Here is a 15,755-nt window from a genome sequence, read left to right on the forward strand (position 1 = left end):
AGCAAGGAATCAGAAGTCACACCATCTGTTAAATATTCTCATTGGGGTTGGGACTCTTTAGGCAGAAAACAAACCACGGAGGACTCTAATGTATGCAAACAAACATTCAGCAGCACTGAATATGAAAAACAGTTGACAGACATATTGCAAATGCATATTTTTTTCTTTTATTGCTAAATGATATAGATACATTTAAAAAAAAAAAAATTACAGAAATAGATGCATTCCAAAATTAGCAGTAGCTGTATCGTTTGCACAGGAAAATGCAAAAAAACAAAACAAAAAACAAACCCAAAAAACATGGCTTATATTTCAACCTCCTGAAGATATTATTAAAATGTTTATTTATTTATTTTGTATGTGAACCTGTGCCAGATCCCTCTTATTAAGACTGCAGCAGTTGATAAACTAGTAATATATATATATATATATATATATATATATATATATATATATATATATATATATATATATATATATATAATATATATAATATAATATTAGCGGTATAGAATGGCATTAAAGTGGCCAGGGAGAGGGCAGACAAATTGCTTTAAACAACTAATGCAAAATATAACTTTTCTTTACTTTTAATAACATGCTTTTCAAATAGGACGTTTGAGAACTTTTTGTACAACATGATGCTGCAAACATATTTACAATAGAAAATATAGATACATTCAGAGAACCTATTGCTTCTATAGAATATTATCTGGTACATGCACAGATACACACAGTGCTCTGCTCAGAGTAAACCAGTTCCCTTTTACTTTGAAGATCTGAATGTCACTGTGTATTTTTATCATTGCGCCAAAGACAAGAAAATATACCAATTTACTTTTCTGCCTAATAATTTCATTTTTAACATTTTGAAATACAGTTTTTTAAAGCACAGTTAACACCTCGTTAAACTATTTGAAAAGAATAATAAAAACACATTAATGAAGGACCCCAAATTCTGAACTTTAGCTAACATTCTGCTAATCAGCAAACTTAATACTGTGACTGAGTTTACACGTTTGGAAATGTGAGATTAATTTCTGTTCCCACCCATTTAAATGTCAAACTAATTTTGGCTGTTTTAAAATACCTGACAGGCTCAAATGCAACGGCCGGCTCGTTTGAAAAGCAGAAAAATAAAATGATGATCTGAAAAAGCATGTCAGTTTCTCACATTACAGGATTGTTATGGGTAGCTGCTTTTCAGAATATTACACTTTGCTGTGAATATGACTTTTTATTTTGTTTGGATGCCGATGGAAAAATTCAACACCGAAGCCTGTCCGGCGATGGATTTGGGGATCTTTGGTACAATGGCAGGAAAGCACCGAGCAAAATATTTAGATTTGTGAGGAAGGACATTGTTTCCTCAAGTGCAAGCATAGCTTCTGCCCAAATGAAGCAAGGAGCACTTCACACATAGACAGCACTTTTCACTAGAACACATCATCTTTTTAAATATTGAAACCCCTTATTCTCCATTCTCACTTTCAGTAATAGATATGATTACTACACACACTTTGGTATTTGGACATTTTGCAACAGTTATATATTTACTGAGTTTCCTAGGACTGTGGTGGTCTCATTTTCAAGTGTCCTGGCAAAAAATGAGTTTACTTTTATTTTTTTTTCAAGTTAAAAAATCTGGTTACATAATTTTAAGAAACATGATTAAACCAGGATTTTAGGGAGATTGGGTTAAAAACAAATAATCAATTTTTAAATAGTTCCATTTAATGCACTTTTAAACTGCTATCCAGTTCAGTCTATCTATGTATAGCACACATATGTGATATATTCTGTTAAAAGCAGGCAGAGTAGGTGTTGCACACTGCAGAACAGATACTGCACACCATTTGTATATATATATATATATATATATATATATATATATATATATATATATATATATATATATGTGCATGTGTCTCTAGAAAACCTTGGTAAAAGGACCCTGTTACAATCTTTGGATTTTTTTTTTCTCACGTAATATAATTACACAAAGCCATTTAAAAAATCACAGCACTTAAAACATAATATGTAAGCTATACATTCAATGCCTTAACATGTTAAATATATTCAAAAAAGAGCGTTTTAATGATATATTGCTCGTTACGAAGCTGCTAAATTATGGTTTCATTTCCACAGTTGCCACACAAAGCTGGCACAGTCTCCTGATGTTTTATTAGCAGGGGCAGAAATATCTAAAACAGTCACTTTAAAAAAGTCAAGATTCTCACAATAAAATAAGTACAAAACAGGACTGTTATTGTAGCAAAAAGAAACACCAATGACTAAAATATTCATGAGTTTCCAAGTCATGTTTCGTTACGTGTGTATACGTGGTTGGGAAATTGTATTGCATATTTTATTAGTAAAACGTTATAATTAGTAGCAATATAATTCCCATTTTGTATGTCATTGGAATACTGCCATGAAGGTAATGTGCCAGCTGGTTTATTTTACAGTTACTAAAATGGCAATATTTGGAGACCCATATGAAATAAAGTTGAAACAATAACTATTCTGTATATCTCAAAGCTACTGTACTGTATGTGTGTGTGGGTATGAGTTATTGAATGCATTTTTACATGTATACCAACAATATAAAAAACAAATCTTGACTTTATTAAAAGGTAAGATCTGTTTTTTAAGTATAGCAAAGCAAATCATTCTTTTAATAAAATACTCTCTTATAGCATTTGTATTCTTTATATTACCTCCTCTGATAAGAATAATGAAGTGCAATGCATCCAGACATTTAGCTGTGCTGGTAATCGGCTGGTCATGTACTTTAATTGCTATTTAAAATCTACAGCGAGAGCATTAATAAACACCAAGTACACACTTTTTCTTTTTTTTTTTTGCAAGTCATTTTTCGCATTATCATAACATTTGCTTTCTGTTTTATTTACATAATAGTCTGCATCAGCTAACAAACCTAAAGCTCTTTGAATACATCTCCTAAAGAAACCAAAACAAGAGTCCTCTTGTTATTCATTCTAACCACTGAAAACCACCAGCATTTCTTCAGCAACTGCTAAGCACATTATTCAGTCCCCACGGGGCTAACTCTAAAGGTGAATTCAGGAGACAGGACAATGGGAAGCTTGGCCTGGGTGACTTCCAGGCACCAGGCCCGGGCCCAGCTGTCCTTGACAAGTAGCCTTCTGAGTTGAGGCCTGACACCACTGGCTGGACCTCCAAGTCATGTTGGCAGACTGTGGGTCATTATCCTGGCTCTGAACCACGAGTAGCTTAAACACAAAGGGACTGATATCATTGTGTAAATGATAGAAAACAAGGCAGCATTAAATTGAAAAAATAACAGCTTAAGTGGCAAAAAGCTTTACCAGTAAAGGTGATGGACAAAGACCAATGATGAAAATGCCTGTATTTTCTTAATAAGTGTCTATAATTTAAATGCAGTTTGTTTTCAACGGTAATTCAATGACTCTTAACAATATTCTAGCTGATACAAAATTTCAAGGCAAAAAAAGTCCACTAGAAAAATGTATAAATAATAAATTTACATTTATAAATATCTGCTAGGCCTTGATACCGATGTGATACAGCCATGTTGCTTTGTATCAAACAGCTTGCATCAGAGGGATACCACATTAAAATTAGCAATACTGTATAATTATTCTTATTCACCTTTATATTTTAAAACACATATTATAGTGTGCCATTGAAGATACAAGCTGATTTTCACCCACAAATCTATTAAAAATATATTTTAGTTAAAACAATCTGACTATAACCTATACTGTAGAGATTTTGGTCTTTGTCCATCGTGCATATGTACGCAAAGGTTTGACACATCTCCTGCTGTACAGAGGATAGTTCTTCCTAACAGTGAAGTGCTCAGGCCCAGCACTGGGAATGCTGTAAGGAATGTCACTACATGATAACTGCAGGAAAGAGGTCCACAACCCGGACGCATTGTTGTGACTCCAAAGCGTGGCGGCAGGGGGAAGCTGGGGCGCTGCCTCGGCGCAGGGAGGGTTCTGGACGAGGGTTGGAAAAGCACTTTGAGAAGAACTTCTTCACAGATCCAGCATTTAGGTTTGGCCCCTTCCCTGGACTGCAGTCAGATCCTTCCTTATGATTTCATTGACTGAAAAAAAAAATACAACAGAGTTAAAGAGATGGTAACCAACTTCTTATTAGCAATGGTAACCTTATCACTGTTTCAAGAACTAATGACTTGAATTCATTTCATATTAGCACTGTACCCTTCTCGCTGTTTCAAGAACTAATGACGTGAATTAATTTCATATTAGGAACGGTACACTTATCACTGTTTCCTCTTTTGCTGTTTCTGTGATATTCTGGGTTTTCACAGATGTAAGCAGCTTCATTTTGTTCAGTTTTACCCTTTATGATGTTTGTAATCCTTCTAAAGCAATAATTTTGGATTACCTAATCTTCACCTAGATTAGTGCTACCCAGTTTCTGCAGATTCCTGGGATCTTTCATTTCCTGTGCGACAGCTCAACCTAACCTGCATGACAATAGGCTCATATAAAGGGTTAAAAGAATATTTTTGAGGTCTTGCAAAATACATTTGTGTTGAAATGTCTACAAGACTAGCAATGTACCACTTTGGTTTTCAGTTTTATCTTTAAAAAAAAAAAAAAAAAACGGAAAGTGTTGCTAATGGACCTTCACTTTAAAAGTGAAAGTGCATGATGACTGCAGTCATTTTTCTTTGTTACTTCATGCAGTAGCTGCAGTTGTCCATGGGGAGGTAGAATTATTTCCTGCCACATTCACCAGCCCCATTTGATTCTGTAACCCTTCCTGTTGTTTCAATAGGGGAAATGACAAGAGGGTATAAATGGAAATTTTACCGCCTCATCACTCTAAAAATAGCTGCAAGACAAACAGGTCTGTGTGTGTGTGCGTGCGTGCGTGCGTGCGTGCGTGCGTGCGTGTGTGTGTGCGTGCGTGCGTGCGTGTGTGTGTGTGTGCGTGTGTGCGTGTGTTTCTTCTAAACAAGGGGGCACAGCTAAACCACAAACTTCATTAGTCCTTTTAGCTGATGTTGACTTTTATTGACCAACAAATGTCAACAGTTTCAAGACACAAGTTTATCTACAATGTGCACTTGATTAATAGGGAGCAAGGAAATAAAATAAGTTAAAAGCTACAAAGCTAGACACAGCCAAACATATATTAATAAAGAAAAAAAATGCCATTACTGATATCATGTATCAGTGGTTTACTTAAGCGTTCATACAAATAACCAATAACCTATGTCTTATGCATCTTGTAGTCTGTGCATGGTTTAATCAAAATCAGACAATTTGAGAGTGCAGATGGTTGACTTTATATTGAGTACAAGGGCGTCTTTAATATGACGATGACTTGATGTTACAATCAAAAGGAGGAAATTGAGACTGTAACAATAACTGTAAGGTGCTCCTTTTATTCCAGATCAAGGATTTACTGTAACAGTCACTAGATTAAAAAATCACAGGCTTGAACTAATGCAAAATTGTTCACCATCCAGGAAACCAATGCTTCCCTCAAATGCACAGACTATGCTTTAGCACTCTGAGCGGTTCTCAAGATGCAGCTAATAATAGAAGTGTAATGCTTGTACATATCGTAAACACTTTATGCTTGTTAGCAGTTCTTTTCCCATTTATGTTTTTCTGATTCATAGTAAGTTAATCTGTTGTGTGTTAATGCAGCAATTAATAGAGCTGAATTGTTATTATTCAGTAATTCCCCACTAATCTAATACAGATACAGCTGTTTTCTTTCAGTCTGTGCTCTGATGAAATCTACAGAAGCAGTGAAGAATGTCTTGAATGTTTAGCGTTCTTTCTCTCTTTATCCACCCAACCCTATGCACTTCCTGATGCGCGTTTCCGGTCCTGAGCTATTCATCATGCAATTATCCTCTCCCACCCAGGCAATGATTAAAAGCTATCTCACCGTATACATTGGCACATGGACACAATTCTCCGGCGCCACTGGTTTGTTATGGATGGCACATTTGAACTCATTCAGGCAAGAGGCAGTGTTTTGCAAGTGACAGAAAACAATAGCTCACAAAGTACATCACCAATTAAACAAATAAAGAGTTTACCTAGAAGTGCAGAATGCCTTTAAAACAGACTAAAGAGAAGAACGAAACCTAGAAACAGAGGCCGATATTATCAGAGTTTCCTCCATTCTTTAATTAACTTGTATTTTTTGAAAGGAGAAAGAAATCACCATCAATGTTACAAAATGAAGGAGAAAAAAAAAACACCTTCAGAGTGCTTAAGAGAACTTGAAATAAATATCTTGGTGGTTTTGTTCTAATTTTGTAGAAATAATAATATTTTACCTATTTCAACAAAGTAAGAGTTAATTAAAGACTGGAGTAAACCCTCTGATTCAATGGATCTGGATGACAGAAATATTTTCCACTGCAAAAGGTTGGTGCTGAGTAGGTTAATGACTTATTTGCTGATATGAGCTAATTTGTGTAAATTATTTTTATAAAACATTTAAAAAACAAATATATCTATATATATATATTATATATATAATATATATATATAAACCATATATTTAAATTCATGTCACCATAGGGTTTATACTAGGTAAATGTTACGTCTGGACCTTGGAAAGATTATTTTTCAGTGGTGACTGTCAAGACTGGTACAGCATTCATAGATCTATTAATATAGTATGGAGGTGAGTTACAAAACTTCCAGAGAAAAATGGAAATATTGGAGCAACAGAACACCTTGGAACGATTGTAAACAAAATCGCTAATACACAAAAGAAATTCAAATGACATTGGAAGCTGCTTCCTATTCAAAGACATCTAGAACAGTTGAATTTGTTTTTGTTAACAGTTCTAGCCCACCACATCTCAGGACCAGCTTGCTTCCAAAGCCTATTAAAAGATTTATTGTGCATATGAAAATAAACCACTGTAACTGAAAATCTTACAAAATTTTCAAAACAATGCAAATTAGTAATTGTCTAATTTAATTGACGACTTTAAAAGGCCACACGTGAAATTCATTTAAAACAGGAAAAGGAATATAAATGGTAAAATGCATGACCCTTTTTAGAAGTTGTTTAAGATGCCTAATTAAAGCACAAAGTGGTTTAACATTTTCATACATGAGTGCCTATTGTTTCTATATCACTGATTACTGACCGGAAATTGAAATTCTCACACCCAGAGGTTTTCATGCAGGTAGGTAGGTATATAAAGGCTATAAATGACACACCTGGGGCGTTCCAATACATTTGCACACGGTATTAACATATCTTTAACACTTCTATTGGACATCCATCAATATTCATGCTACTTGTACTCTAAAGGGAGAATCTGCGAGAAGCAACAGCAACAGCTTTACTGCATGAACTACTCCAGATTGACCCTGACATTCATCTAAGGCTGGTCTCATAAGGTTGAGGCTATGATCATCTTGATATTTTAATAGACTACTAATTCAAAACAAGTGCGCGCTCAAGAGCACAGGGTAGTAGATTTAATTTGGGGATCACTGACCTAATGAGTAACATCCTTTGTGTTCTTTCCAATTCAGAAGGATTCTTCTCTTAGCTGTCACAAAGCTAACGGCTGTATTAGGTAGATGCCAGATTACATTTCTGTCTCACCTTCAACAGACATAGCTCTCTTTGCATTCGGGCTCGCACTATTGAGATGTACCTATGATATATATATATCTTGTACAGCGAGATAGATATTATATATATATATATATATTATATATATATATATATATATATATATATATATATATATTATATAGATAGAATCTATCTATCTATCTATCTATCTATCTATATCTATCTATCTATATATAATAATATATATATATATATATATATATATATATATATATATATATAATATAATATATTTTTATCCAGTATCCATGAAGCAGTTACCAATGTTAAATATGTACAGTTATTGGTGCAGCACTAGTTTAAAATACAGTAGTTTACAAAAATAAAATGTGCAAGGCTGCAAAAGCAGGCAAGCTCTTTACAGATTTCATAGGGTCCACCTCAGTTCTAACGCATGTCTTTAATGCCAGGCTGCCAGAGTTGAACTTGATATTATTCTCAGAAGCTTGGCTGGACTGTGTGCATTAATCTACCATAACCCAGGACAGGAATACTTACAGAACCATTGCATTACCACTACAGTGTGGTTACTCCACTGCCATTGAAGAACTTGCAGTAAATTCATTACAGTATGTGTGTATTCAATCACTGGTAACCAGACTTCAGCAAAACTCACAGACTATTTACTTTGCATTGTTAATTGGCATTTGAGCGGGGGGGTGGGGGCTGCCTTTTGAAACCTTTGCAATAAAGAAAAGAAGAGTTCTGGGTTAATTTTGGAACTGCGTGTGACTTCCTGTTCTGCTGCCTGGTTTTAGTACTTTTACCACTTATCTGAAGATGTCAAGATATGCAGGAGCACTGCCTACGCCAGGTTTACAAATGAGTGTCAGCCAACTGATGAGCATGCTTTTTCAGTACAAGAGCCCTTCTGTACTTTCCCAGGGGAGATGCGAGAGGCCCCACTTATAATATCGTGTGTATAAAAATGTCATATATTAAAAGGAATCCCTGAATATATAGCACACACTTTTGTTTAAATTAGCTCACATTACTATGTGATCATTATTTATTATGCAAACAACCTCTGATATCTGTTCTGTATTATATGAGAAGTGGAATCTCTCACTTTCATTAGGATCCTGTCATTGTGTCGGCACGATATTCCATGGAGATATTACGTACTGTACACAACGCATGGTTATGTATAGTGTTCATTTGTATGGAAAAACAATACTGTAAAGCTACTGTCTTATCCCAAAGTGACATAAGCTGCTATGGAAAGTTGTATGATTGTATCCAATCCAGAACAATTTCCCCGAGCGCTGTCCTGTCTTGGATACAGCAGCTGTTGTGGGTTTCCGGATGTTTGCAAGTTAGTTGGGGACACACTTATTCACTGTACAGCGCTACACATTGACCACTCATCTCGTCAGGCTGTTAAAAAAAAGAGACTCAAAAATAGCAACACCAGACAGACAGTAAAAACCACACAGGGTTCACTTCTCTTAACACGATTTCATCAGACTGTGAGGAAAGTGTATGAGAAGGAGGGCAGGGAGGAAACATAAACACACGCTTGCAAAAGTCAAGAGCTGCCGAAGTACAACACTCATCTGGACAAGTTCTCAGCACCAGCGTGTTAGATGCATGTTATCTGTACCTTACCGAACATGCTTTGTCTGGTCATTGATTTATGTTTTATAAATAGGGTAAGCAAGTGAGGTGCTAGTGTCACGGTAAAGAATATTACAATGACTGATTTATAGTATGTGGAATACCTTACGTCCTCAAGATACATGTACAAAGGTTGACATACAGATGGATGAATGAACAGACACAGTGACATCTATACATATCCCCACAATCTGATAATCCCAGATATACGGCCGCCTCTTTCTCAATCGCCATTCCATAGTGAGTTGCTATCATGCTTGATTCTAAATACGGTTGATGTCACCTGTTTAAAAAGCCCTACTTTTCGTCATCTTTACTGCAAAGTCAATTCATAACATACTGGCACTTACCTAAGCGACTTTCTTGATAAATCTTTTCCCTCTTTGAATGAACGCTAATGGACTAAATAAAGGTACGTCATGGTTAGAAACACTTAATTAAACTTTGTAAAGCAGCATAATGTATAATCAGACTTATACATAGGTCCCAAGTTACATCAACATGAATGCTAGTCTAGACTATTTAACAACGCATACTCGGCCCCCCAAGATGATTTTGGAACAGGGGGGGGGGGGAGCGGGGGGGATTTCCCTCAAGATGATTTTGGACATGATTAATCTGACCTAAAATATGAATTACATAACATTGGTTAATTAAAAATTATAGAATTTGCGACTTGAATTTTACATACAAGTTTTATTTTATTGTGCTGGTTGTACGACTGCAGGTTTTAATATCAGTTTGAGGGTCACTTGGGGGGTCTGTTATGGGAATACTGGCAGGAGCAGAAGTGAAGGACGAGGTTGTAAAAATGATTTGGATTCGGTTCAGACTGCTGGTGTTCAGAGTAGAGAGGGCCTGCTGTAATACAGAATTGGAGTAGGAACTGGGGGTACATCGAATAGTCCAATAATACAGTAATGAGCCCACTTCAGAAACTAGTAGTCTACTAATTGCACTTCACGTGATTGTGATGCTTGCTGTGTTGAACTGCAGCAGGGTTAGAACACTGATAAATAGGTTTAAAAATTCCAAGCAGTTTTAAGATATGGTGCACTTACAGCAACATGTTACGAAACAGTATGTTCACAAATACCAGGCAAATACATGATTTATTCATATTGTTTTTCAGGTGTTGACCACTCAACCTGTTTCACTGTTTTTACTATTCAACTGTCAAACCAGTAGTTGTTCTACACTTCGTGGAAATGACACATTTATATGAGCCTTTATTTCCGATCATGTATCTAATTTAGCAGCTCCCTCATTTCTTGTTAATTATTTCTTTCAGATCTACAGAAAAAGGGATTGAACTGAAACAAATAACCCCAAGCCGTTCTCTTTATAGTCTGCTGGTAGTTTTATGTGCTTTATCTCAGTCAAGGGGTGCTAGCTGGAATAATCCTACCCTTAATTTAACTGTATATTCTTTCACAGTAACAAACTTGTTGTTGAACTCCAGAATGCAGTCACTGGACTTCGTACAAATTAGCTGCTAACATTGTTATTTAGTATTTTACACCTTCCTTGCTGCACAGTATCCTATGAGAAGCAACTGCACCTACACAATTGTTAACAGCACACATGTTGAGGTTACAATGGACGTACAGAACACGACTCCATTTGAACCTGTTCACAGGAATTTGCATTCCTAACCCACACAAAATTAATGCTTAGGATACGGTAGGAGGCATTAAACTTAGAAACATTATCAAACTTGAAACTGCAACAACAACAAAAAAAAAATACTTGCAACTAAAAGTAGGGTATGAAAGCAGCTAGAACAGGAGTGCTTGAATCTGGGGTTTCAAAAACCAAAAAAAGTAATCCTGTTCCTCTTAAACCAAAACTTAAACTTTGAATAAGTATCAATAAATACCAGTCATTTAATCATGCGATTTCTGTGAAACATGATGGCTATACCTCCATTTTAACCACAAGCAGGGGCTGTGGGTGTAACTGTATGCTTTGCTTTCAAACTTGCAAGAGTTTTAACAGTCTTAAACTAGCTCATCAGCTAGGGTGGTCCCTGTTTGAACTGTGAAGTAAAGTAGAAAAGGGAATGAGGGGATTACAAATCTAATAACACTACACGGTATACAGCATGATATTTTGCCATGTGTCATGAAATAATTATTGTAAACCACCATTCCTTTTTTTTTTTTTTAATTTAGTTGTCACCAATGGTTTTTACCCCAGTTTTATTCCGGTTCACTGCTGCAACTCCTGCGCCGACTCGGGAAAAGGCAGTAGACACACATGTCCTCGAAATGTGTCCTGCCAAGCCATCTTTTTTCACGTTGTAGGTCTACCTCAAAGCCACCAGACCTATAGTGCCAGAGGACAACACAGATCTGAGTGGCTTCTACAGCAGACCCGTGGGAACCTTATCGGCTACAGGAATCACTGATGAGCGGTGAATCGAGAATTACCCAGGCGACCTGAACCCTCCCCACCCGGGTGGCACTCGGCCAATAGTGCACCGCCCCCTGGGAACTCCCAGCCATGATCGGCGATGGCATAACCTGGATTTGAACCAGCAATCTCCAGGCTATAGGGTGCATCCTGCACTTCACGTGGAGCGCCTTTACTGCTAAACCACTATTCTGGTAAAAATAAATACATCATTTGATTATTTAAAATCAACTACTCTTACCAGCCAGTAGCACCCAGAATGGTTTTACTCCTTATATTCCTTATTCCTGTATTATTAATCTTTTAAGATGTGTTTTCATGTGATACTAATCTAAATGTTAGTCTAATCATATCATATAGAATTAAAAATGTCAAAATGTATAAAAGCTTTATATTTGTACTTTATAAATCACACTAGAATCGCTACTGACAGTGACAGTTGCTGTGGTGAGGATGAAACAGGAGACCCTGTCTCCCAAAGAAGTGATGTGCCTGATCAGCAAACAGACCCGCATAAAAGGATCAGTTTATGGTCTTGCAAATCTGATGAGATTTGTTAAAGAGCAACCAGAAGTGTCATCCTCATAGAGCTACTCATCGCATGAATACACTCCAGCACTGGTGAACCATTTCATTTACCATGCCGTTTATTTGGTGGAGGTGGGTGCACAGAGGAAACGTTTTGTACGAAAGGCTTTGCAAATATGAAAAATGCAACCGAAGAAAATAGCGATCACCAAAAAAGTTTCAGTAGATGTGAATTTTTTTATTGTATCCCGTCTATGGTAAAAAGTAAACTCCCACGCATTGTAACAATGCATATTCTAAATAGGGGTTGGAACAAAAGAGGAAAAGAAAAACACACCATCTGTAGCACACATTTTTGTGTAAATGGACTGTCCCTCGCATATTTGAATCTGTTCCAACTTTATTCTCTTTCTTTGGGAAAACTGTATCAGTCTGCAAAAAAATTAAACATTTTCAAATCAAATCACTTGAAAGTCTGAAGCCGTGGGCTCTGAATCAAGGACTAAAAGCATAAACTCTAAAAACATAAATGGTTCTTTCAGAAATTTGTTTTATGTTTAAGATTTCTCAGATAAACTCATACTGCCAAGCTCCAAACTGACGGTCCTTTGAGAACAGACTGGAGAGCTGGGAAGTGAAATGCTTTTATACTCAGGCCTTTAAGCTCAGTTTACATAAAGTGAATGCAGCAAACAAAATGGATTCCATGAATAATTTCTCGTGTACTTCCATGAACTACTGCATACAGGTCTCAAATCCATGACTTATACCATTCTACATTTCAAAACACGATATCTGGCCTCACACTAGGTTAAAGAAATTTGTTTGCAAGCCATTGAAGACCTTTCCTCTGAAGAGAATGATTATGAGCTAAAATTAAGTTTGATATTCATGTTGTAGACTTATTCTGGCAGTCTAGAAGAGTTTCTTGCATTAAAAAAACCTTATATAATCCAATTTAATTAAAACAAGAAAACAACATCATTTCAATCTTTGTGAAATGGCCCCAAACAATAATTCCTAATGTTGAATGAAATAAAAAAATATGTTACAGATTGAAGATTAAAGGGGATCGCCCCCAGTACACAGGTGTATATATATAAAAATATATATATATTATAAAACAAAACAACCACCTTTGTAGTTCAGAAAGCATATATTATGTGCCGCTTTGTGTGCTGTTTCCTGTTTATTAAGCGTCTACTTTCTTCTTCAAATGTTCATAGGAAAAACAGGCGGCCCAGGTTTCTTTGAAGCTGGTGTGGGGGATTCGAATAACAAGAGGGAATTCCCCATTAAATCTGATTGGATTTCCAGGAACACGTCCAATTACAAATAAACAGAAGCAGCACAAGAAAATAATTAAACATATATTATCACATATAGGAAAACCCTCACTTACTGTTTTAAAAAAAGATCAACAGAGTCCAACACAGCATGCAACACTGGTAACTGGATGTTAATTTGTTAACAGTGCAGTAGCTGAAAAACACAGTTGTAGTTTTTAGAGGGAAACCCTAGTAAGTGATCCAAGCGAAATCCAGAGCAAGCCCATTTTGGAGTTTCAATTTTTCCATCCTCTGCTATCTTTAGGAGACCAGACAAGTTTGGAGAGGGAACAGCTGCAAATAGAAGGGATATTTTGTGCCAGATTGGCAGAATTGCTAGAATGGAAAATCAAATTCTCTCGCTGGGTCCCCCTCCCGCTGTATCCAGGAGTATGAGGCCAAGGGAACCCCAGCCAAAAATAACAAACAAGCGGCTTTCCCCAACTCTCCTGGGCTGGCCGTTTCACTGTTTGACAATGGTTGCCATAGAACTTGTTTTCATATCATAACAGTGTCGACATATCCAGGCAATAAGGTGAACACTCAGTTTTGTAGACAAGAAATTTTATTTCCTGGTTTGTCACCGCTCCAAGATCTGTCTATGTGGGTGCCACATAAGGGGACTCCAAACTTTAACCAACTGCTACCTTACCAGTATTGAGAAAAAGGTTTAGAATGGCTCCCACATTAATACTCTTTAAAAAAAAAAAAAAAAAAAATTAAAAAGCAATAAGATCTAGATTTGAGATTCTGGTAGTTGATCAATTTGAGAAAGTCAACAACCAAGGTTATGCCCGATGATGAGGGTTTATTGCCTTTATAGGTTAAAACATTTTATATTACTATTACTAACCCCGTTCAACCTTGTGTGGAATGGCCCTCCAGTGATTGGCTTGCCTTTGGTTTTTTAAAGCTACACATTTGATCTGAATGTTCCTCTTTCCTCTGCTGGGTGAGTATCCTAGAATGGCGCTCCCTGATTGGTGGACAGGTTCACCTACTGTGTGGAAGTGCCCTGGATTGGAGCTCCCTGATTGGTGGACAGGTTTCTGATGTTCATGAAAGGTGACTACAAGTCAGGTGCCAGCAAGGTGAGTGCTTCTCAATCACAATGCAAGGACCTTCCAGCTTTACCTACAGCTAACCATACAAGAACCCATGTCACTAACAGCACAAGCAAAACTCCTGACCATGTCAACCAGTATTCCACCACCAATCACATGAGTTGAGTGGATTGCATAATTTAGGTCCAGTACTCTGGACAGGGTGCAGAAGTATAGGACAGTAGAGGCAGTTTAAAGGTTTTCTTCTCATTTCATAAGGTGCTTTGAGACCTGGATTCCCAATGAGGCTGCACTGTGCTGCTAAGGAGTCCTTGAGGTCCAATGCCTTAGCTCTACAAAGTCTGTTACAACCAATTACAATCCTGCACTGAAGATCACCTCAGTAATTAAGGGATTGGTTCAAACAAAGTTTTGCAATGGGCTGCAAGAGTCAATGTTGCCTACCCTGCAGCACAGACTTTGCTAGGAAACTACCCCACGGCTTTGGTGCCACTGTAAACAACCAGATTACAACGAAGAAGCTATGCTCTTCACAAACATGGCAGCTTTCCTTACTCCGAAATGGTACCAGTCTGTTACGAGGTTCCATATTTAAACAAACAGCATTTCCAAGCATTTACTTTAGAGTGTCAGCTGTGGCTAAAAGCTTAAGGGCAGTAAAACACTATTTTTAGCTGCACTTAAAGAAAAGTACAAAATTATACAACAGCCAAGCATGCTTAATATCACTCCGCTAATGCCATTGCCCATTCCTTCAGTCTTACACTCCAGTTAGTTATCAATTATACAAGTGATAGCCTGTTGCAACGAATAGGGTTATAGCTACACTCTGGTGTTTGTGCTCTTAACAGGAGACACTTGAAAGCTTTATTGAGGCCATAGGGGTTAAAAAGTCACCTAGATGTCATGACTGAAGCAGAAAAATGGCATACAAAGAAGACGACAACAGTTGATATAACTGATATTTCACACCCAGGTTGATCTTTAAGGTCTTAGCGGAGAGGTGGTGGAATACAATGCAGATGGCGATCTCATCTATATGAAAGAAAGGGGACATCTGAGGTTAGAATTAGGGTTGCTCATAAAATTTTCTACAGGTGAATGACTGGATGCAAAATTCAATCCAGCT

General features: G+C 36.8%; 1 protein-coding gene across 2 annotated transcripts in view; it reads right to left on the bottom strand.

Annotated features, from left to right (window-relative positions):
- Positions 1-574: 574 nt before the first annotated feature.
- LOC121319225 (nuclear factor of activated T-cells, cytoplasmic 2-like) overlaps positions 575-15,755 on the bottom strand; it is a 56,918-nt gene continuing 41,737 nt past the window's right edge. For both annotated transcript variants that reach the window (XM_041256432.1, XM_041256431.1), the window contains exon 10: positions 575-4,120. In XM_041256432.1, coding sequence (XP_041112366.1) covers positions 4,065-4,120 — 56 coding nt within the window. In that variant the 3' untranslated portion in view covers positions 575-4,064. The remainder of the gene's footprint in view (positions 4,121-15,755) is intronic.

This window comes from Polyodon spathula, chromosome 8, assembly GCF_017654505.1.
Source record: "Polyodon spathula isolate WHYD16114869_AA chromosome 8, ASM1765450v1, whole genome shotgun sequence".
Lineage (NCBI taxonomy): Eukaryota > Metazoa > Chordata > Actinopteri > Acipenseriformes > Polyodontidae > Polyodon > Polyodon spathula.